This window comes from Anopheles maculipalpis, chromosome 3RL (assembly GCF_943734695.1).
Source record: "Anopheles maculipalpis chromosome 3RL, idAnoMacuDA_375_x, whole genome shotgun sequence".
NCBI classification, from domain to species: Eukaryota; Metazoa; Arthropoda; class Insecta; order Diptera; family Culicidae; genus Anopheles; species Anopheles maculipalpis.
This window is the reverse complement of record NC_064872.1, coordinates 39279926-39303300: the sequence shown is the minus strand read 5'-3', so window position 1 is coordinate 39303300 and position 23375 is coordinate 39279926. Positions and strand designations below refer to the sequence as shown.

General features: G+C 42.8%; 1 protein-coding gene across 1 annotated transcript in view; it reads right to left on the bottom strand.

The window, feature by feature from the left end:
* LOC126564417 (bromodomain-containing protein DDB_G0280777) overlaps positions 1-21504 on the bottom strand; it is a 50867-nt gene extending 29363 nt beyond the window's left edge. The window contains exon 1 of the mRNA XM_050221459.1: positions 20261-21504. Coding sequence (XP_050077416.1) covers positions 20261-21502 — 1242 coding nt within the window. The 5' untranslated portion in view covers positions 21503-21504. The remainder of the gene's footprint in view (positions 1-20260) is intronic.
* Between the last annotated feature and the right edge of the window lie 1871 nt (positions 21505-23375).

Sequence of the window (23375 nt, the reverse complement as noted above, 5' to 3'; positions counted from 1 at the left end):
GAATTTCACACAAAGGTTTGTTTTATTAGCAACCGATTCCCATTTTGAATCCAACCACCTAATATTTAGTGCTACAGATATTTTTAATCCTTAGTCATCTGATGTTTACATTGCACTTCTAAGTAATAAGGTCATAGCTCTAACTTCAGGATAATTAATAGTATTCCATGACAAGTATAGTTTCTGTTTTAGATTCCAAAGCTTTGCTGGGATATAGGAGAATTCTAATTCAACAACATCAACAATATTATCTTAAAGATTCAGGCACAACCTGCTTCCCAAGTATCAATAAACAATGCTGGTTGACCACTTTCTAGAACAATACTGCTTTGTGTAAAGCTAGTTTCCTGATGTCTGACGTCAAATTGTTTACCTTCAGTTCGTAAATTCTAAAGTTATTCCATGCATGCCATTGGTTCGAGCTCGAGTCTCAAAATCTTGTGAAACCTCTTAAATTTAAGTACAGTGACATTCGAAAAACTAGGACAGTGTCTGGGATGTATGCTAGTGTCGATTGGACGCCTGCTGGAATGAGACCATTGCTAGGATAGAGTGAATTCAGCGTAAGTTCACGCGATTTGCCACTCATCGACTTCCTTCGATAGGTCTCGAACCCCTTCAAACACGCCATTCGCATTCCTAAGTTGGACTTTTTCTTTCCTATATCTCCCTATATGCAACATCCCGTCATCTGCGTGCTAGATCTCCTCTCCATATCCCAACCAGGCTCACGCGTTACGGCCAGAATGACCCTCACCTCAGAGCGCAATCTGCATTTAACAACTCTTAGAATCTATTCGATTATCATGTCCCATTATCAATTTTTCGTTCCCGCCGCCGTGTTTCCTCTTCTTTATTACTTATTTTCGTATGATGGCTCTACGCTGGCTTCCTTTTCCTTATTTTACCTCTAATTTTAGTTATTAAGTTACAAAAGTAAAGACTTAATAAAGCATTTGTTTGAAATACAAAAAAAATTAAAAAAAAAATACAAATATACTCTTGTAGCATATCTGCTAAACATCTCACTAGAGTATAGATTGTTTCGCATACAACAAGCGTTACGTATCATTATACGGTGAGCAAAAATTCATCAATTCAACAAATAACCTGCATTAGCCAAGAACGTAAGAAATGTACATTCAGCTATTTTGACTAAGTGAACGCAATGCAATATGATATCAGTTCGAAACAACCAACGAGTCCAGACAGTGATCAGCAACACAATTCAAGTATTGATAGCACAAGACGAATTATAGCCGGCACATTTTAGGCAGACTCAGCAATCGATCGCACCGCGATCGATCAGTTCAATAATAGCGACATATTTTGTGCGCACGTAAACATTTTTGTACTAAATGCAATAACAAAAACATAACCCAATAAGGAATAATTTTTGATTACAAAAAACGAGCAAAAACTATTGTTAGAATTGGGTACAAATAAAGCGGTCTAGGAAGCTTTCGAGATCCAGAGAGAGCAGTCTAGCGAGAAGGTTCAACACGCTAAACTTTGCGTTCAATTCTTTCTAGAGATTTGAGTGTCCCCCTACCAAAGGTAAGACCTCAAACCTCCAACATGCCTGTAAGGGATATACCTTCTGGACATCCAAAGTCGCCTGGCCGACTTGCTCCGCCGATGAGCATCGAGAGTCCCCCTACCAAAGGTAAGGCCTCGATGTGTCCAACGTTCTAGTAAGGAAGATTCTCATATAGAATCTTCAGACTGCCTGGACATTCATTTAAAAGAAAGATATTGGTCCGCACAGCTAGCAATCACGTTGTTCCGTTCCCGTCGCGGTTATAAGTCCGCGTTTCTTCTTCCCCACCACACTCTTCAATATTCTAGGATTGTTTCCTGTGTGGATAATATCAGCAGATTTCCAACAATTTGCTCTAGTAACTTAGTCAGTACAAGATGAGGAGCGTTTTTACGAGACCCAAAACTGATCTTATAATTAAGTCTGTTCATTCCGTTTAAACCTGATATGCTGGTATGCTTTCAAAAAGTCTAAAATGCTTTTCAAACAATTCTCAGGCTAACGTGTCATAGAAAAGCAAGACACGGTATTGTATTACACTTTCAACTAGTACTTTTAATTTGAAGAACCTTTGAAATCTAAGATGTAAGACTTCAATGAAACATGTCAACATGTTAATTCTTCAAATGTCTACAAAAGGCAAAGTTTTTATGACTTAGAGCAGCACACACCACATGCTAAAAAAACATATAAATCATTTCCATTTTTATAAAAAAATTTAGTTATTTATAGCTTTATCTTAAACATCGTATAGAAAAATAACAGCCTATTCTTTTCAACGACAGACGCATTGTTCATCGCTCACTACACGTCAGCGGACAGCATTGAATCCGACAGGTAAACAAATGACAGGGCTGCACGTTGCCCTAACGAGGCGCAAAAGGAGAGCAACAAAAATCACAAGGCTCGTCCTTCACGAGAAACTGCTGCGCCGTGAAGGTGACCGATTGATGTCCTTTCATTGCAACAGGAGCTTTCGGTTCTGCCCGAAGCATCTGAAGTCCTATTTCCAAAGTGGATTGGAATTGATTAGTGGGTCATTTATTTACCCGTCCGTTTTCACATGGTGCGAAAAAACGATTAGACCACCGTTGTTGGGAACAACCAAACGGTTTACCGTTCGCTTGTCACCAGCGAGTCGGAAATCGGACATCAGTCCGTTGGTGGTTCAATGTTCATATTTCCCCCCTCGCCTCCGTCACTCCGTCAGATGGTGGTTTTTCAGCAAGGTGAGACTTTGCTGGTTCAAATTAATTTTTGCCCCGTTTTGCCTTGTCTGTGAGTACCGTTGCAAATTCAAGGCACTTGAACCGGCGACCGGCGTTTGAAGGTCCATCATGAGCTTGTCCAAAAATCAGTTTTTGCTAGTGTTGTTGTTACCTGCCAACTGAGTTTTGTTTTTTTTTTGCTGTTAAACGCGTCAACCATCAAACCATCCATTGCACATTGGGTCGGATTATATCGATTTTCGATTTCACTCGAGCCAAACGGAAATGAAGCAAGTCGGCTTTTCTATATTCATCGTAGGCTCATTTTTCCCGCTGGCTTACAAATGTGCACGGTCGCTGGCATTGGTCGCCCGGTCGGTTGTGAATGCCAGCATTTCAATGTCACTGGCTTCTGATATTTGGTTCGGTTTGCCGACGTCAGGTCGGGGGAAGCAGTGCTGGTTGGTTGTTACTCAGTTGACCGTGGAAAACGATGTTCAAGATTTTTTGCACAAACACGTGTTGGGTGAAGGTGCCATCAAATCCATAAATTTGGGAAGATTTGAAAGACAACGAAGAAATTATCGTGATTGAGACAATATTGAAGACTTTTACGCCTTTCTAACATCTAACAAAAATATTTCTGAGCTGTTTGCTACTGCTGGCAGCATCAACATATCAGCAGTATGGTTCGTGACAAAGCAAATATTAGATACGAAATTGAAAGGACGATAACGAACCGATGTTGTAGCCCGCTGCAAAATTTAAACAATCTTCCATTGCGACCCACCCATCACGCAACGGCAAAAAGAAAGCAAAAACTTAGTTCATTTGAAGGGGACACTGTTTTCCAAAAGTAGCAGCTGCTCGGACAAGCTACAATTGAAGTTTGATTAAATAAGAAATAAGGACCACTTCCACCGACGGTGCTGTTTTGCGGTCTGTTATCATTGGTTGAATGGCTAAGTTGAAGGTTTTTTTTTTCGTCCGCTTCCTTTGCAATAAGAGGACGATTGTTCCTTTCAATCTGAAATTCAACGCAAAAACAAAATGTCTAAAATGGTGAGATGGAACGTAGGAAATGTCGAAAACTACGTCTACAATCCCACACTTTTCTGTACGCTGTTGATTCTTCATCCACGCAGTTCTAGCTCATCCGGTGCTGTCTTCGGAACGAGCTCTATCCTTCTCCCAGTAGTTCCTTTTCCTACCCGGCCCTGTTTGCAGTAATGTAATTCACGCTCAAGCAGTGAACTTTTGCGTTTCCTTTTGTGGTGAAGTAGAATTGAATAGTTTATTTTTAACTCGGTTACTTATTCATTGGCCCCTTAGCGGAGGCAGAGCAAAGTTTATTTCACTACACGTTCCGTACCACTTTGCAGCAGCTTCTCGGTTTCTTGGAGGAAAGAGTGGTATTGTGGTTGAGATGTAGCAGGTAACGCAAATAAATGAAACTCGCTCCACCTCCAGTAGTCATAAGCATTTTCATCAAGATATGAAACGATAAGCAATGGCAATGCCGGCAGGCAAAGGATTGTAAGACGGTAGTAGTACTCGCTGCGTCGTTATTTTGAAGCTCTACTCTAGCGAAGTACTTAGATGAAACGTACAAGATGCCAACCATAAAACGTGCTTAAAATAAATCTTAACAATCTACCGGTGTCCAAGTCGCCGCATGGTTATGATTATGCTCAGTGATGGAGCCGCCTGGTAGCTGAAACCACAACACTGGCTGCGTACTGGTATGTTTAAGGTTTATTATCGTAAACAATGGCCAGCACTTCTTCGGATGATCTATTTAAGTGTCAGTATAGGTTGACCTCGGTTGTCACAATGATGATAATGCATGTCGCGCATCATTTTAGACATTCCATTTGTGTAACGAGTAATACAAGTACGCAGCCATGCTTGCTGTAGAACGCCCGAATGTAGGCAAATTTGTGTTAAAAATCATTTCATTTTTAATTTGCTTTTCGGAGAGTAAAAACAAACAGCAACGGACAGTTTTTGTTCGCAGGTACTTTCTAAACGCTCAGCAAACGATTGATTCGACAGAGAGTGTCCCTCTTCTTTGGAATTGAATCAAGCAAGTCTATCGAATTGTGGCACATACCGTCCCTCTCTTTTTGCCTACGCTCCTAAACGTCAAAATACCCGTCAGAACCCTTGCGCATAGCTACGGAATGAGCAGGGAAACCCATCATCAGGGGCATCGTTACGGTGTACGCTTCATCGGTTGAATGTCAATAAAATTATCATTGATTCGTGAGCGTTTAAAGTTGGAGGAGCGTACTCGCGAAAGCACCCGACAAAGTTTGTGTGATGTGATTTAAAATGAGAGCAAAAGTCAATAAGCCTTGTGCGGCTGGAGCCTGGTGTTGATGGATGTTTATGAGATAAATCACATAAACGTTCTAACATCGTAATAAATGTTACACGTTACATGACAAGCAAAGGAAACGAAGGTTGTATAATGTAGAAAAAAGCGCATTGAGAGTACTGATCGAGGTTTGATAATCAAAAAGATGGGTGGTTGTAAAATTTAGACACATGTGACGATGATAATGCGGTTTTTAAATTTGGACTTTTTTCGTGAATATTATATGATCGTTTCGGGACCGTTTTATTTTTACTTCAACAATTTTTCACCATTATGCAATCACTGATGAGGTCATGTTGCCCTTTTCCGGACGACGGCAAGCCAAGTAATATAAATGGACTGACAAACATAGAAAAGACAGTCGCGTCAGATCACATACTGTGCATAGCAAATAAGAGTGCAATTGCTCGATATTTCATTCCCATTTGCATACCACACCCACAACGAACGGGAACTGACAAGGGTTGCAATGTGTGCATGTTCGGAACAAGCATTACGGCGATAAATCCTTGCCCATCCATCAGAGCAAATAGGACTTCTGGGAGGAAAATGTTTGCGTTAGAGCAAACGAAATTCGAAGAGGAATACACAGAAACGAATCGGTTGGGTTGAAGAATTATATCATTTTCATCAAATTGCTTTTAATGTTATTTATGTCTTTGGAACGATTAAATAAAAGTTAAATAATCAGCAAATTGTAGCCTCTCAGGTTCTGCTTATACCTTACACAAAAACAACATCGTCTGTACCATACCGCGAGTAGCATGACTCGCTTCAAATGAATTCTCGACGCATAATTTAAACCCTTTTCCACCGTGCGCAACACCACTCGACTTTCAACGCTCGACAATCGCTTAAGCACTCATCACTCGGGGGTGTTCCTTGTCGAGAAAGAATGAAACGGATGGTATCCAAATGATACTTCAGCAGAAACCTGTGGACCCACCGGAGAACCGGGCACAATGAGGAGTCGTATTATTTCCTGGATTATAGCACCTCATGCAAATCATTTGAATGAAACGGGGAACCAGCACGAGACTCGCTTTTATTTTATACCGTCTACCCTAAAAAAAAAGGAACAAACAAAAGGCTCACCAGAACGGAAAAAGCAGAGGTCTCTATCAACGGAGAGTGGGCTCTTCTGTTAGGCGCGTTGAGTTTGCATTGAAACACCTCTGAAGAGCATAAAAATGGCTCTGAAAATGCGAATCGCGTTCTGTTAAGGTTTTAAAACAAACACAATACGGCTGGCTTGGGTTCAATGAACTTCTTAAGGATAAGATAGCTCATAGCGAGCGATAGCAAGAAAGAGAAAGAGTTATAGAGAGGAATCGGGTGGATCAGAACAAAAATTAGTGATGTTAGTTTGGCTATACAGACCCGAAACTAGTATGACGCTTACCCTAGCATCAATCTCAAAGAAGAGTCAAAATCAATCCGACAATTTGCATCCCCTACATGCGCAGACCGAACAAAACAGAGCAGAGTCCGGATGTGATTGTTCCGCGAATGAACTGAAGGGAAACGAAATTTAGGAACAATAATAACCCTTTTATCAGAGCCCAGCTTCGGAAGACTGGCAAATGTGCAACTTTGTCGGTGAGGTTTAGCGTCATGTAGAAGGGATAGCGTCCTTAGAGGTTAGCTTCCAAAGGATCTGCTGAGTAGAAAACTTATCACCGATCCGTGAAATGATGGTGTCACGTTGAAATATTGCCTACAACGCCCTCGTCCGCCTGCAACTACGGCCTTTGCAAAGAGGGGAACTGTTTGTCCTGTCTGGCTCGGGGTAGCGTTCCCCCTGCGAAATTGCCAGACGCAACACAGCATGTCTGGTTAATCCTGCCGCCACCTGACTCCGTCCCGCTTGCGTCTGCGTAGCATGAAAAACAAGCAGGGCAAAAAAAGAAGGATTATTACTAGAGATTGCCAACTGGAACAGGGAACCCTAGCGATGGAATTGACAACATTGGTACAGTGGCGGAGTCGCTATCCATCGGATTCCTTGCTGTGACGACACGAAACCAAAGGCCCAGACGCAATGTTCCGTGTTGGGCGTACCATGTTTTTGTTAGGTCTGTGAGGGTTCGACACACACACACACGCGCGTGCAAAGAACCTTACAATTCCATTCACAAAACGTAGACGGTGTGTCCTATCCTTCCGTGTGTGCGTTCCGGTAGTGCCGCCAGTGTTGTGGACACCCTTCGCCATCAGCTAGATTAGGGAGGATGTTTTTGCAGCAATATTTTCACCCTTCAAAACGCGTCACGTGCAGAGCAAACCACATGCATCACGTCCGTACCACCGCAGGGCGTTCATTAGTGTGCGTTTAATGAATGCAAATGCATTCGCGCTCGGTGTGTGAGGGTGTGGGTGCGTAAACAGCAATGAAAGCAAGTATGACTTTATATCGATAAAAACACATTGCGCCAGCTGGGGGATGATGATTTCCCTGCAAAACTTGGAAAAGGTGCAAATGAGCAACGTAATCGGGAGGGTGTACCGATGGGTCATGTGAAATTTTTGTTTCATGTACATCATACTAGCCCGAAGAGGGGAGGTGCAGACGTAGCGTTGAAACTGACTAAAGGGAGGGAAGTAATTTTCTAACGCGACGACAAGTCGACAAGAGTGTAACAATGCTATGGAAGCACTTTTTTTCCATAATTTCCCTGGGGGGAAAAATCGAAAGAAAACAGATGGTGCTAAAAACGGAGCATTTGTAATGATTAAGGTATAAAATAGTTATGGATTACGATAGTACTATCCAGATGAAAATGAATCTAGGTAAAGAAGGAAAATATATTTTAACAAGTGGAAGGAAAACAAAATTACAGAAATTAATCTTCCAAATAGATCCATAGAGTATCGTGGTTCAAAAGTAAAGAAACAAGGCTAATGTCCTATTATACGCTGCCCACAAGCGCAGTTCACGATTAACCGGTGAAAATGTAATTGAATTTAAACGAATTTTCCTCCTAAACACTTTGCTGGGAATTCCATTAAAAAGCGTATAAAAATATCGACCTCTGTCTCGGCGTAGTGAACGCGACACGCGTAATGAATTGTTCCCTCCGGACTAAGTGCACAGCAGGGAGAGAAAGGAAAACCAACGAGAAGAGAATTGGAATTGGCAGTAAAAGTACGCATGGCTCGGGGAAAATTTTTAAAAGCTGTTAACGAACAAAAATCGAGGCAATAAATGTAATCGACTTTACTTTACATCGGTAAGATTTTTTTTTTCGCTTCGTCTGTACTGCTTTTTGGGGTTTTTGGTTCAAAGTCGTACTTGGCGAGCTGGAAAGATTAATCGTATGATCATTAAACAAGAATTAAATGGACGTGACTAGTTTTCTTCATGTTCTGTTCCACTATCTTCAGACTTGTCCAAATGTTTTCATTTAAAGGCTAAAAGAATTTCTTAAATCAGATAACAATTGAAGAGCGTACGAAAATAAGCCTAAAAAAATTGTTTGATAAAAGAGGATTGATAAAGGTAGGGTTGGATTGGTACAGGGCAAAACATTGCGCAAACATGGGTCAATTAAAATGTTTGATTTATATAAAAAAAACAAAATTTTCCAGCACTGGATACAAAAATAAAAATTGTAAAAATGTAGCAAAAGTAAAAATTCATTTCAGCACGTTCCTGCAGTTCCACTCTACAAGTCACATATCCATGGCGTGCTGTAATTTAGCAACATGCCATACCGTGCCACACACTACTGCACAACGGTGTTCCGGTGCCCAATCGCAATTGCCCACTCACGTAGCGCTAATGATAATTAGAGAGTGCACGCGAAACGAGCAACAAATTACTACCTCGAGACCACTAATGATGGCCGGGCATCATCGAGAAGTCAATTTTTTCCGGACAAACCGTCGCTCGGATGAAAGTGGACGAAGGGCAAGATAAAAACCGAACCATACACCGATCCCTTTGGCATGAAGGGCAGCTTATTTTTATCCCGAACTGAACCTTTACGTATGTCCATCCAGGCCGGTGCGACATGCTGAATCAGCAGGCAGAGTGCTAACGCAGCAAAGGTTTCGTATGGCAATGACCGTGTTGCTATTGTATAGGGGTATTTTCGCAAACGCAAACGCATTCACCGGAATGGAAAAAGCTCCAAACATTTCCAATGTTAAGTATTTTGATTTTTTAAAAATTGGAAAAGTGTAATTATTTTGGCGACGTTAGGCATCTTCTTTGGATGTTATAAGTATGGGTCTAAATGCTTTTTATAATCTTTTCGCCCCTTTTTAGGATGTGTCCATTCCGATAAATTATACCAGTGCATCGTCTAAAAGGGATGTACAGAATCTTTCCCGGATCACCGGAGATAAAAGCTTATCTGGCCCGTATCTTGTTTCGACCATCGGTGTACACAATTTAACTCTTTTACTCTCCAGTGCATATCGTCCACTCCAAACTAGTTTTCTGCATGGTTTCGTTGAGCGACTGTTATCTGAAATACGATAAAATCGATCGCCAAAGGCATCCGAACTATTTCTTTGTCCTCATTTTCCTCGTTGGCTTCTTCAACTCAAAAAGGGATCCTGTTTCGTACTGTGAAATAGGTTACATTGTTAACAGTGTCGGTTTTCGAACACCACCATGGAGGGCTTTCAATATTATTCACCATTTAATTTCCTTTTCTTGTAATGGACGCCTGGTGGTGCTGTGACATCATCGCCATCATCATTCTGGTGAGGGAAATAAACCATTTTCGATCGGCACGTGATGGAGTTATCTCGTGACTGAAGCTTTTAAACCCGCTGTTAATTCACGTGAAAGAATCTGAATGAAGCCAGTGATTTGACAGAAATTTAATTGATTTTCCGTTCCGGATGATTTCGTAATCGTAGCCGTGCAGCTGAAGTTCTATTTTAACTTGATAGTTTTTCACTGCATCTTACCCAATGTTAGAAAAACGTTTTAACATTATTATATGGCAAGGTTTTTTTAAATTTATTTTTTGTATGTTAGAGGTTTTTTTTCAAATTCGAGGACTCGAGAAAGCATGTGGCGGAAATGTCTCTAAGCAAGTATCTGAAAACCATGCACTACAATATACCTTACCTTACAATAAACCGCCATCTCTGGATGAGATTGTCAGCGCCATCAAGCTGCCTAAAAGCAACAAGGCTGGTAGTGATGGACTGGCGGCCGAGCTCTTCAAGATGGGACCGGAGAGGCTTAGCGTCGAAATGCACAAGCTGAACACGAAAATCTGGGAACAGGAAGAATTACCGGAGGAGTGGAAACTGGGAGTCATTCAACCAGTCTACAAAAAGGGCGACAGGATGAAGTGTGCCAACTTTCGTGCCATTTCAGTCCTTAATGCCGCATATAAGACCCTGCTGTCCCAGATCATGTTCTGCAGAGCCTTTGATGCAGATTTCGTCGGCAGCTACCAAACTGGGTTTGTTGGAGGCAAATCCACCACCGATCAAATCTTCACTCTTCGGCAGATCCTCCAGAAGTGACGAGAGCGCCAGATCCCTACGCAACATCTGTTTATCGACTTCAAGGTGGCCTACGATGCCATAGATTGAAATGAGCTATGGAACATAATGCAGCGGCACCACTTTCCTGGAAAGCTGATCCGGCTGTTAAAGGCCATCAAGAACGGGGTGAATTGCAGAGTGAGAGTATCGAACATGATGTCGGAATCGTTCGAATCTCACAGGGGCTTGAGGCAAGGGTACGGACTCTCCTGTCTACTGTTCAATATAGCCATGGAAGGTGTCATATGAAGCGCGGGGCTGTACAACGATATCCGTGGCACAATTCTCTACCGGTCTCTTCAATTTCTTGGCTTCGCGGATGACATTGACATTGCTGGCAAGACGACAGCGAAGGTGTGTGAGGCGTACACCCGACTGAAACGTGAAGCAACAAAAATTGGATTGATGATCAATGCGACGAAGACGAAATACCTGCTTGCTGGAGGCTCTGATCGTGACAGAGCCCTAGTGGGAAACAGCGTGTTAGTCGACGGCGCCAACCTCGAGGTGGTAGAGGAGTTCTGCTATCTTGGGACTGTCGTAACTTCGGATAACGATCTCAGCAGCGAAATCCGGAGACGCATTGTTCAGGGGAATCGTGCCTACTACGGCATTCACCGTCTGCTGAGATCTATCTCAGGTTTATCTCTTGATAAACCATATCCATTGAACGATGAGGTCTTCAGTAAATGGGGTTAGGAAGAAAAGGCCCCTTAGCATTTACGTCTCTAGGTTGGAGCAGGCTCTTGCATGATCAAGTTCTCCAGGCAACGAGGTCTCTCAGTAGACGATTTCAAGGTCCCCCTTAAACTACGAGGCCTATCAGTCCACGAGAACAGTAAGCAGTTGAAGCTTCAGAAAGCATATTCAAACATCATGACTTCTTAGCTGTGAGTAATTCAAAAATCTATGACAACACCAGATCCAGAGACATTATAGAGTCAAATAAGAACATGAACAAACCTATGACCTTCGACATGACCCGAAAAGTGTGTATGCCTCATTACTAAAGTAATGAGGCATACGGCAACTAACATCTTTGCTAACTCTTTTGTACAACGGTTTTAGTACCTTCCTTAAGCAATATGTTGTCACAAATGTTACCTACAACTGAGTAGCTTTAGATAAGAGCCAATTTCTTCCAGCTGCACAAGTCATGAAAAATGATTCGAACAATCACTGCTAAACCGAAACGCACCGAGGCGTAAATCAATTATTCTTAAGCAAGCTCTAACAAGGAACGGTCGCCCCGAAAACCAACGACAACGATTAGCTCACCCGTTTGGCTGGACATGCCCATCCGTAAACCTGGATTTCAGATCCAAAAGCGTGAACCGTCCTGGGCCGGAAAACAGCACGACCGCGACCCATTCCCATTGAACCGGATAATGAGTCGTGAACGTAAAATGAGCGATTTTATCGTCGCTTCCCCGTTCAGGGTGTACATAGCGGTACAGAGCGGTACATAGCAGGTGTACATCTCTATGGACAACCAGACCGAGTCCGCGATAAAACGAGCAACTAAAAGGACGGGAAGAGAAGAATGGTAGGATTTTGGTTTTTGGAAGATGAAGCAAATTTCTTTTTTCTTTCCTTCCGGCAGTATCTTATTTACATTTGCGAACGTCTACTACGAAATTTCGAGAGTAGCAACAGCCTTTCCTTCCTAGCCGTATCATGTCCTGGTAAAATTGAAAGAAAATAATGCCACCACCGGGAGATCGCAGAAGGTTCCCGGGAGCTCCCGTAGAAGGTTTAAGATTTTCAGTCCATTCTTTCTTGTCGGTGCTTTAGCTTTTTGCTCAAACCGTCATCATCGATTCGTGAACGACATGAAAATTAGCTGGGTTGGGCTGAGAGTTCGCTCAGATTTTCACTGACGGTGTCCTAGAATGGACGGATAATGGTCTGATGAGTTAGCGGCACAGGACGCTATGATGAGATTTTGGGGTCACAGAACAAAAGACGATGATCTATCGTTTGCAGGTTGGGCAAGCTGATGTTGCAAAGAATGGTGTTTTATTTATTTGACCTTAAGGATACATCTCATCCCATGCTTATCCTGTGGGGTCATCTTGTTGAACCGGATTGTAAATTTAGCTTTCGAACCATCAATGTCAAATGGGATAAAATTGGGATCGGATTTCGGTATCAGCAGTTGTTTTTTTCTTTGGTCGGGAGGAATTCTATACATGTCCTGTGATGAAGGCTGCATCAACAACAAGCATAAATAAAATAGAATTCTTTTGAAAGAATCTTTTGAAATGTGTGTTTTTTTTTGTCGCACAAAACCTCAGATGTTCGAACGGGCCCCGTTCTTTTATCCTGAGGACACAAGTTTTATAATCGGTCAAAGTTCAATCTAGCACCAGTTTAGTCCGGGTCCCGCGATTTTCCGTTCCATCAACGGTTCGGCTGTCATTGCTGACGGTCGCAAATTACAAAGTTCAACAATTTTGATTTATTGCGACACTAACAGCTGAATCAACAGCTTCGATTCGAAGCACTTCGTTTGTAGACCCGCAGCAAACGAGATTCTTTTATTTCTTTGCTACTTTTTGGCCCCCGCTCGTCCTCCTCCTTCCGTCCCATGTTCCTATAGGTTGCAGAGTGTGGACACCGGCACACAACCTGCAGGATCACTACTGGTGACTGGTAAAGGACCATTTATCACTCACAAGACCGGTAACTGCGTTTACGAAGACGCCATAAAACGATAATGATTATTTATAAATACATCCAAAAAACTCAAATCGTACGCCAAACTTCCAACCTCCACGGTACCGTTTCGTCCCGTGTGATTCACGAAACCTCGCCAAGTGGATACACCAAACATGCTCCGAGCGAGTGGCCTCGGTACGGAGCATTCGATTGTGAAATCGATATGCAATGGCACTGCCGTACGGGAAAGGTCAGACCATCACATCACACGCCACGATCGGTGGGTAAGGAGTCGCGTCCCCTAGGAGGTGACGCCAATTCCCAGAGTTGGGAGAAGTGTTGAATAAAAATAGCGTCAAAAAAGCATTGTAATGAAAACGAAATAAAACTCCCCCGACTCCCCCTTGGTCGGATTCCGCTTTGGCAGGGTGTTGTATTATGTTTCTTCTGTTGAAAGGACTTGAAGAAGAAGGATGAAAAATAGCACTTCATAGGGAAACGAGCAATAAAGCCATTACTTGTTTCGTCGCTGTTTTTGTTACCTTGGGCCCATTCATTGCTACAACTTATCATGGAATGTTTATTTTTTCTCACAAAAATGAATGTATAATTTTCCATAACAAAGACTCATCTCGATAATCTCGGTGGACGTTTGAATTAATTTTTGCAAATGAGTTCTATTTTTGTGTATCGACTTGGGGTTTGGTTTAATACTAATATTGTGCAATCGGTTTGTGATTTCCTACACTAATCGAACAGTTCAGAATTGTGTAAAAGCGGATAAAGTACTATACGTTACATTTCATTTAAAAAAAAGCTGCTAGTATTTGCATTATTTTATTACAATTTCTTCAAACACATTCAGCTGCAATGCGCGAACGCCTAAAAGTGTGCAATTGCAAGGATTTTCTTTTCTTCTAAACCAAGCATGTCAAACATACTGTCTGTGAATTGTGTCTCTTCAAGTTATCTTGGAGAGTTCGAACATTAAATAATAAATGTTTGTATTTTTCATTTCACCAGTGTGCTTTGTGAGTAACCTGCACAGCTTTTCACAGCTCAGCAGAAGCAGTTTAGAAGATGCAAGATTAGTCCAACCGGGATGATTTTTTCGCAATATGGCGTAGATTTTCGAGGAAACTGCTCTATGCTCAAAATCTACAAAGAATATTGCTTCTTCGCAAAAAACTTATCAGACACATCTCGGCCAGCTCAGGATTGAGCACGTCGTGGCGACATGGCCAGGCCTCCAACCAGTTTCCAGGAAACTCGGTCTAGGGCTGTAGTCCTCCATCCACGTCTCCGATCTCCGACAGGTTAGACTCCACTTGATCCAGCCAACGAGCCCGCTATGCTTCTCTACGCCTCGTGCCGAACGGGTCTGACTGACGAGTCGACTACCGTCAGGATATCAGCACCGCCAAACAGCTCAGCTAGCTCGTGGTTCATTCTCCCTCGCCACACGCCCTGCTCGCACACACCGCCAAAGATAGTCCTTAGCACGCGCCGCTCGAAAATGGCGACCCTTACATGACTACCGGACTTATCAAGGTGCGGTAAATCGTACATTTCGTGTGTTGTTGGAGTCTTCTGAATCGCAGGAGTTTGTGGAGTCCGTAGTATGCACGATTCCCATGAACTTTGCGCCTTGGGATTTCGCTGTTTACGTTGTTGTCCGAAGTTACGATCGTAACAAGGTAGCAGAACTCCTTTACCACCTCAAGATCGTCGGCGTCAACTGATACTCTGATTCCGGGTCGGGCTTTATCACGGTCAGAGCCTCCAGCAAGCAGTTATTTTGTCTTCGTCGTATTGATCCTCAATCCAATTCTATTGACCTCGCACACCGCCGCAGTTGTCCGTCCGATGATGTCAATGTCATCCACGAAGCCAAGGAATTGGAGAGATCGGGTGAAAATCGTGCCCCGGATGTCGAAGCCCGCGCTTTGCATGACATCCTCCAGAGCGATGTTGAACAACAAACAGGAGAGTCCGTCTCCTTCCCTCAGACCCCGGTGAGATTCGAACGATTCCGACAGCATTTAGATTTAGCAGCCGTACCAGCTTCCCAGGGAATCCGTACTGCTGCTGTACTTGACTTTGATAGTAAAGGCACCACCAAAGCGGTCTCTGATGAGGTTTTGGACGAGTTTCAAATAGTATGACCGGATCAAATGTTTGCAAGACTATCGTCGTCAACAAACTGCCAGGTGAAGATTTTTCTGAGCTAATATTATGACGATAAGCGCTATAAGTGCTAACCAGTCTCTACCAGTTAGTCGCAAACCACCGATTTCCTCAAGTCATCAGTCATAATTCAGCTCAAGTACTAGAGTCTTGGAAAAAATTGACCTGTCAGATGCATTCCATCGAGAGAAGCTTGGGCGACCAATCAACATCTTTAGCAAAGTTTCTCCCATAAAGTTTGTTTTATTAAACTTTTAAGATGAACTTAAACATAATACAAAAAATCGTAGAATCCGACCAAACAAGGTGTATCGTTTTTCCATCTAACGTTTATCTAAAGTTCAGTAGAATCCTTTTCACAAAATCGTAAAATAGGAATTAAATTTGTTTAAAAATAAAGCTAATTAACTGCGTCAAATCAGAATTTTGTGGATGAAAGTCGGAATGGCAAATGATTTATTTCATTTAAAGTTTTCTCATTTTTAGCGCATTAAAAGTCCTGATACCGAAGATAATGTCTTTATGACTCTAACGATTCCAGTCGGTCATTGTTGGTTAATGAAAATTTCTTACAAAATTCTAATGAAAGGACTAGACAGTCGATTCTAAGTAGAAGTTCTTTCAATATGCAAATGTCATAGCAGTATATCAGCATTTACTTATAATTGAAGTCAGCTATAGCTTGTACCATAACTGCAAAACCAACAATTGCCATCACCCTCCTAACATTACACGAACAAAAAAAGGATCGCCACAAATACTTACGCTCGACGTGTTAAGCTTCATGTGAGTTACCAAACAGCGCTTCGTGTGTAATGCTGTGTGTTTGCTCCCCCGTTTGCATTCGTTAGAACTAAATCAAGGTGGTAAACCGAAAACCACTCCGCCTCAGTAGTACACCCCGCTATTTACACCCGATTGCTCTAATGTGGTCGAAGCTTTCGGGTCACGTAAAACACGGGATAACTTATTTGTTGGCTCTGTTTCACATTTATGCGCCCCGCATTCGCTTTTTACCGGCCAAAATAAACAACCATAAACCGAACCGGCCAGCCAGTAACCTTCTCCGAATTGTGTTATTTACGTTCCAGGCGATGTGCCTTGCCCAGTTCGAGTTTTGTTTAATTCTAGCCAAAAGTACTTCGGTGGAAAAGTAACAACAAACAATGTATTTTTATTTTGATATATTTCCAGGTAGCGAGATAAATGGTGGAGTTGTTTTAATACTTGTTGGAACTTTTCTTTTTCAGTTCGCATGCGTAACGTAACAGGATTTCACCGAACTTCGTACCATAATGCATCGTTTCACAATATTTTACCACAACTTGCCTGCTTGGTGCATTTCACATCTCATTGTCTCATTGTCATTGGGTGGCTGTGAGTACTTGCGTTAAATACAGCCATCGTTCGAATTCTCGCACCCACAAACACACCCGCAAAACACGGCCTGATGTGTGTTGTCTTGTAATTTCCATATTTTACAACGCACCATGTATCACCATGTTGCCGCTCGGTTTTTCCGCCGCGTTACTGCGCAGGTGTTGCGGTGTTCCTGCTGAGCTATAAATAAACAGACGCCATACACGCCATACGCCAGGATCGTACGCAAGAGCCAGAACCCGTCGATACAGGATGATAAGAACACAGGTCGCACACGGGTTGGGTGGGCGGTGAAGCGATGAAAGAAAATGGAAAATCTATCTGTTTATCGCCTTCGCCACTAACGCCACTCCGCCATCAACCGTTGAGACATCGAATCGGGGATTGTGTGTGTGTGTGTGTGTGGGAGCATATTCTAAGCTTTGCTGACGTACGATTACTTTGTGCAAATGATGCTGATGTATCGAACGTGAAGCCTCCCCTACCCGGTAAAGTACACGTGAGCCACATCAATATTACAACGCGCCAAGAACGCGTCAGCATACTTCGAGTGGTAAGTGGACTAGAACGGAAAGGACACGAAACCTTTCGTCGGATCAGACGTTCGATGCATATCAAGTGCGGGATCCATCATCCACTACGGTGCACTACTCTTGGTCGGTGCAAAAAGGACTCCTCAGCACTAACGAGAGATGGGGAGCGTTGGTGATGAGCCGGAACAGTGGAACGGAAATTCAAAAATGCTCCATCGCTTCATCACTTGTAAACTATGAATAGATTTTGCAGCACTCGATACAGCGTCATTGATGCTTTCCCGCGTCGTTATTGCTTATGTTATTGTGCCGATCATTTACCTTAGCGAATGTTTCTTTTACAATTATTTCAAATATTCATAACACTCTACTTTTGGTACGAAATTTAAAATAATTACACTCCCCACAAGCACAAGCCCCAATGCGATTATACTGGAGTGGAGCTGCACGTTCGCTGGAAAGCCGCTTGAAGAACGAGCAATAAATCGATCCGGCGTGTGCATGGTTTATCGAGTATGTCCTCAAGCGTGGTAGCACAAATCAGGTTAATGGCGTCTCCGTACGGTGCGCCTTCCCTTCCGTATCGAATCCAACACAAAGTGGATTCGTTGAGCACGTTGCACTACGCATGGACGATTTGGAGAAAAAAAAAAATGTGACCAAAACAGAACAGCCGAAGCGGGACGAATGACCAACGGGTGAAGAACGGAAGCTTAAGGCAGACAACCACTTCAGACGACTGATTTTTCTTTTACATCGTGCACGTGTTCCTTCCTTTTGGTGGAGTTTGTGGTTAGGTTAGGGATCCTTCAGACCGACAACGAAGCAAAATTCGGCCGTCGTGCCTCTGTCCCGCAATGCATGTACGTCGGTTTGGTCGGTGCGGTTAGACAGATTGCGATTGGTTTCCACTTTCTTTAATAAGACCACCTTATGAAATGGGTCCGACTGGTTGCAAACTAGCTTTTGCTTCCTATTAATTATGGAATGCAGCAAAATTTGTACACCGATGTCAATGTCAGCTCATTAACAATACATGCTCATTACGGAGACGCGATTGTAATAACAAGCCGTTAAATAGAGAAAGAACACAGAATAAATATAATTCTGAGTACGGTAGTGTCCTTGGGCAAACGACTAAATAAAGCTGATGTATTGTTTGTGCATTTGTTGCGCCTTCCGTAGCTAGATAGAATCAATGCTATAGATATCTCACCAGGTAATGGAATACCCATGAAGCAAGGCATGGACGACACGAAGATAACTGAATAAAATATTCAAACGAACCAAAGAACAATGCAAGCAAAAGAACTCCCAAAACGCTATAAATAAGTATGTTTTCACTGGAAGCTATTACAGACGCGTATTATTTTTGTATTTTTAAGGCTCTTTCTACCGATGTCTCTAATTGGAAGGAGATCGACTCATCATGGTTTCATTTATTTTCGCAAAAAAAACCTTACAAGGAAAACACAATCTCAAAAAGTGTGTAGAAAAATAACTTTAGAGCTGATTTATACCGTAAACAAATAACAGCATAAATTGCGTAAAGTTATTAATATACGACTGGCAGCCTAATTCCCGAAACCCACAAAAAAAGGGTTCTTTTTCGTGAGTCTGTAAAGTTTTTCGTTCGTAGTACAGTTCTCAGTGCTTAACTTTGCGCTGGTGCGGTTAAAATAAACTATTCCCAAACATCCATCCCGTCATACCGTTGAAGCAAAAGGTGAGGACCAACAAGGATCTTCTCATGCCGAAAAGTAGAAAGGATCTACCTTCCCAGGTAGAAAGTTCTGTTTCAATTGCGAGTCCTTCCCCCCAACCAAAAAAAAAGCTTCTGAGAATTTTGCTTGTGAGGCAATAATATTTATAGATGAAAATTTAATTTACAAGTTCCACAATAAAGCAAACACCAAATTCGGGTTTGAAAAATGTATGTGAGGGATAGAGAGAAAATTTCGTATTAAAAAACAATGTATAATCCTACATTCCGCAGGTGTTCTACCACGTATGGGTTGGAACTACGTAATGTATGTAATATTGAATGAAGAATGATGATGTAGTACCACGATCGATTGTGTTTAACATTGACCATTGGAACGAAGATTATTATATTATTCTATCATTCAATTGAAGATGAATGACAGATGCAAACCATTTTGGGTTGCATCCGGTTCCAGGGTGGAAATGGAATCGGTTGATCCACCTGGAATCGTAAGAGAACTTTTTCTGATTCCAGGCGGATCCGGATGAATCAACTAATTCTGCCTCTCGGAACTTATACCGATTGTTGTAGAAGTCGTCCGCAAACAGTTTCGCCATTTGATGCCATATTTTCTACAACAAACCTTATCAAATCCACATCATTTCTCATCTGCGAGGATCAAGAAAAGATATCAGGAGGATCACTCACTCACCCCTGATTTCAACTTTAAGTGTCATCACAGGTCGTCAAACTTCAGTTCCTTACTATTCAGTGAAAGTCTGTGGGTTGTTCAAGTCACAACCACATACGATAATCCTAGTCCTCTAGTCATTTCAGTTAAAAAAATATCGAATTTTCATAATGAGGTTTAGCTTAAATAAATGGATGAACAAATGAAACCATTATTGTTGCGAAAAACGATTGTTAGAATTCTCTTAGTCGAAGTCATAAAAGCGATTGACTCCTTGTGTCTTTTAACAAGATTTTTTTACGATTCTCTTCACAAAGCAGATGTGAAGTCTGTAAACCCCAGTATTAGAGTAACGAGAACATTTGATGCCGAGCAACGATTTAACGAAATAAATGGCATTATGGAAAGTAAAACTATTTTCCCGAATTTTCCCATTTCCCCCCCCCCCCCCCCACACCTACCTGAATGACAGTTTTCCTAGGTCCGTGTCCATGGTGCAACTGTTGGGCCATCGGGATGTTATGCTGCTGGTTCACGATCGGCTGCAGTGGCATCGGCAGCTGCAGCGGAAGCTTCTGCGCCAGCTTGTCTGGCTGCGACAGCGGGTTCGTGTTGTTGGCTCGCACGAGATCCAACGCCATTAGCGCTTTCGGACCACGGGGAGTAAAATAGACCGCCTGTTGTTGCTGCTGCTGCTGCTGCTGCTGTGCCACCATCAGCTGACCATGTTGTTGCGGATGCAGGTGATGTTGCTGCACCAGCGACTGTTGTTGTTGCTGGTTGCCGCTCGAAAGCCCCACGGCAGCTCCCGACGCTCCCAACCCCACCACCGACTGTGCACCCGCCGGCCCAGAACTCGGCTGTTGCCCAGAGCTTCCGGACTGGCTCAGCACAATGGTGGCCGGTTGCTGTTGCTGCTGCTGCAGCTGCTGACTGCTGATCGTTTGCGTGAACGATTGCGACTGCTGCAGGTTCTTGTTTTTGTCCAGCAGCGGGTGAATCGTGTCGGTTAGCGGCGTCCGGAAGCTGGTAGCGGTTGCTAGGTTGGCCGATTTGTTCTTGTTGTTGTCTAGCTTCTTTTTGCCATGGGAAGCCGCCAGCCGCTTCCACGACAGGGCATTGATGAAGAGGGAATGCTTCTTGAGGTTCTTCTCGAGCGCATTCTTCTCGGACAGGATGCGCGCACTGTCCGCATTGTTGCTGTGGTTGTTGTTATTGTTGTTGTTGTTGTTGCGCTCCTGTATGCTATTGCCGTTGTTGTTGTTGCCACCGCTGATGTTGTTGTTGATGTTGTTGATGTTTGCACTGCCGGTGATGATGTTGTTTTGGTGCGTTTGCTGCAGCAGCAGCAGGTTGTTGCTGGTGGTGGTGTTGTTATTGTTGCCCGATCCGCCATTGTTGTTGTTGTTGTTGTTGCCATGGGAACCGAGCAGGTTCGCACTGCTACTGTTGTTGTTCTTGCAGTCATCCTTGCTCATGTTCAGTCCATGGCTGTTGTTGTTGTTGTTAGGCACCGTTTGTATCAGGTTCGGCGGTTTCGTTTGCGCGCTCTCGCGATTCTTCGCATTGTTCAGCTGCTCGTACGAGTAGTTGTTGAGCGGAAAGTCGGCCGAGTTTGAGGATGACAGCGTGCCGGCGCTGTGATGGTGCGTCGAGTAGATGGGCCGACGCTCCCGGGGGCTAAAGCTCAGTACCGTGCCCATGATGGATTCGTTTCCTTAGTGCCTTTGCTTAGGACACCTAAAGTTCGGGCTATTCGTTGTGGGTTTCTTATATATCCGCTTCCCACTTCCGTTCTCTCTAAGCGTGTTGCTAGAGAGTTAAGATAGGAGGACCTCGTCTGAGATGAAGGACATAAATCGTTTTTTTACTTATTTTACTTTAAGACAAACAAAGATTTATTGGTCCTTTGGCGAAGGCTTCTTCAATTACTCGAGTACTAGTTGAATTTCCTTTTATCAGTTTTTTTTTGTGAGTAATAAAGTTCCTATCGTGTATAATCTCCTTCCTATCCCTGTAGGGTGTTCCGCCCTTTCCGCAGAAAAAAAGGGGCAGTTGGGAAATTTTCACACGTCCTTTTACTGGCTCGAGCTTCCGTTTCTGATTACGTATATGCTGTTCGATGTATGTGTGTGTGCGTTTCACACAGAAAGGATCACGTGCGTGCGATGGTATTAGTACGCGCTATTGTTATGCAGCCTGTATTATTCACTGGTGGCGATTCCCCGATTACGTACTTTCTTTTCTTTTCATCGAATCGTGCAACCGCGTCCGTCCATTCATAAAGGACGACAATTCGCTCAACCACTCTTTCGCACACTCACACACGAACTAGCATCAACACACACACACACCCTTCTTTCCTTTTCACACAGTTTCCCGCGAATCGACACAAATTCCCGCACTCCGAGGGCACAGCGCACATTTGTTCAATGCTTCGCACTATTTCCTTCTACTCAGCTGAATATGGCGACGATGCACGCGTGGAGCAGATTAGTGTATGTTTGCCTTATCTCTCCACTACCAGAAAAAAAAAATAACTCGAATTTAGTTTAGTTTTGGTTTTCGGACCAACTTTTCACTGCATTATCATCGTCAACTCCGTCACCAACACCACGAAAGAGTATTATAAGCGAGTGGTATAAATTAAATACGTCCTGTAGAAGCAAAAGAAAACGTTTTTAAATCCTTTTAGCACTGTTTCTCGAACGGTTTAGAAATTTCTACTGCAACACACTTGTTTTCAACGCCTTTGGGCTTGTTGTCTTTCATTGATATGCCCTGTTTTTTTTTCCCTACAAGGGACGATAAAGTCACATATAAACACACACACATGTTAAATATGAGCATGTGAGTATGTGAGTGATATGTCCTGGCAGGATGGTTATGGGGATATTCGCAGAAAAATTCCCCATCAGGGCCCACTCGTAACTGTATTCCATAGGATAGGACGGGAGCTCACTCACACAAGCAAACATTCAGTATTCTACTCAAATTTTGGCTAATACTGGTAAATTTTGCTCCATTTCTAAAACACCAAAAACTGCCCTCAAAACAGTTAAGTGAATAAATGTTGCCCTCAAAATACTAAAAGAATATTGAACTAAATTAAGACATAACGAAATCAATGATATTTTGTGTGTATCGTTCAATTCATAGGGATTGAGTAAATCCGCAATAGTGCATATTCCGATGTCCTTCCCAAATGGCAATACCAAGGAAACGTTGTATGGAAATGAAAGAAGAAAAAAAACTAGAAATACAAGCATTTTTCAACCAAGAGCTCTGGGCGTTCAAGATTTGCATGGCATCTCTTTCTGGCAGAAAGGATGTAACGTGTTTTCATTCATGCACGTTCCCTTTCGCACGGTAGGGCATTAGCGATGGAGGCACTGGAAGTCTTGAGTACACATTTTTTCGCAATAAACATACACTAGAACATTTTCCTTTCGTGGCTTGAATTTTGGATTGAAGCACTTATCATTCTAATTTACTTGATTTTTCTTCCACAGAAATCCTTGCTTTGTTTGTGCACAGTTGAATGGGAATCCTTAGCTGACCAGAGTTCACAACGCT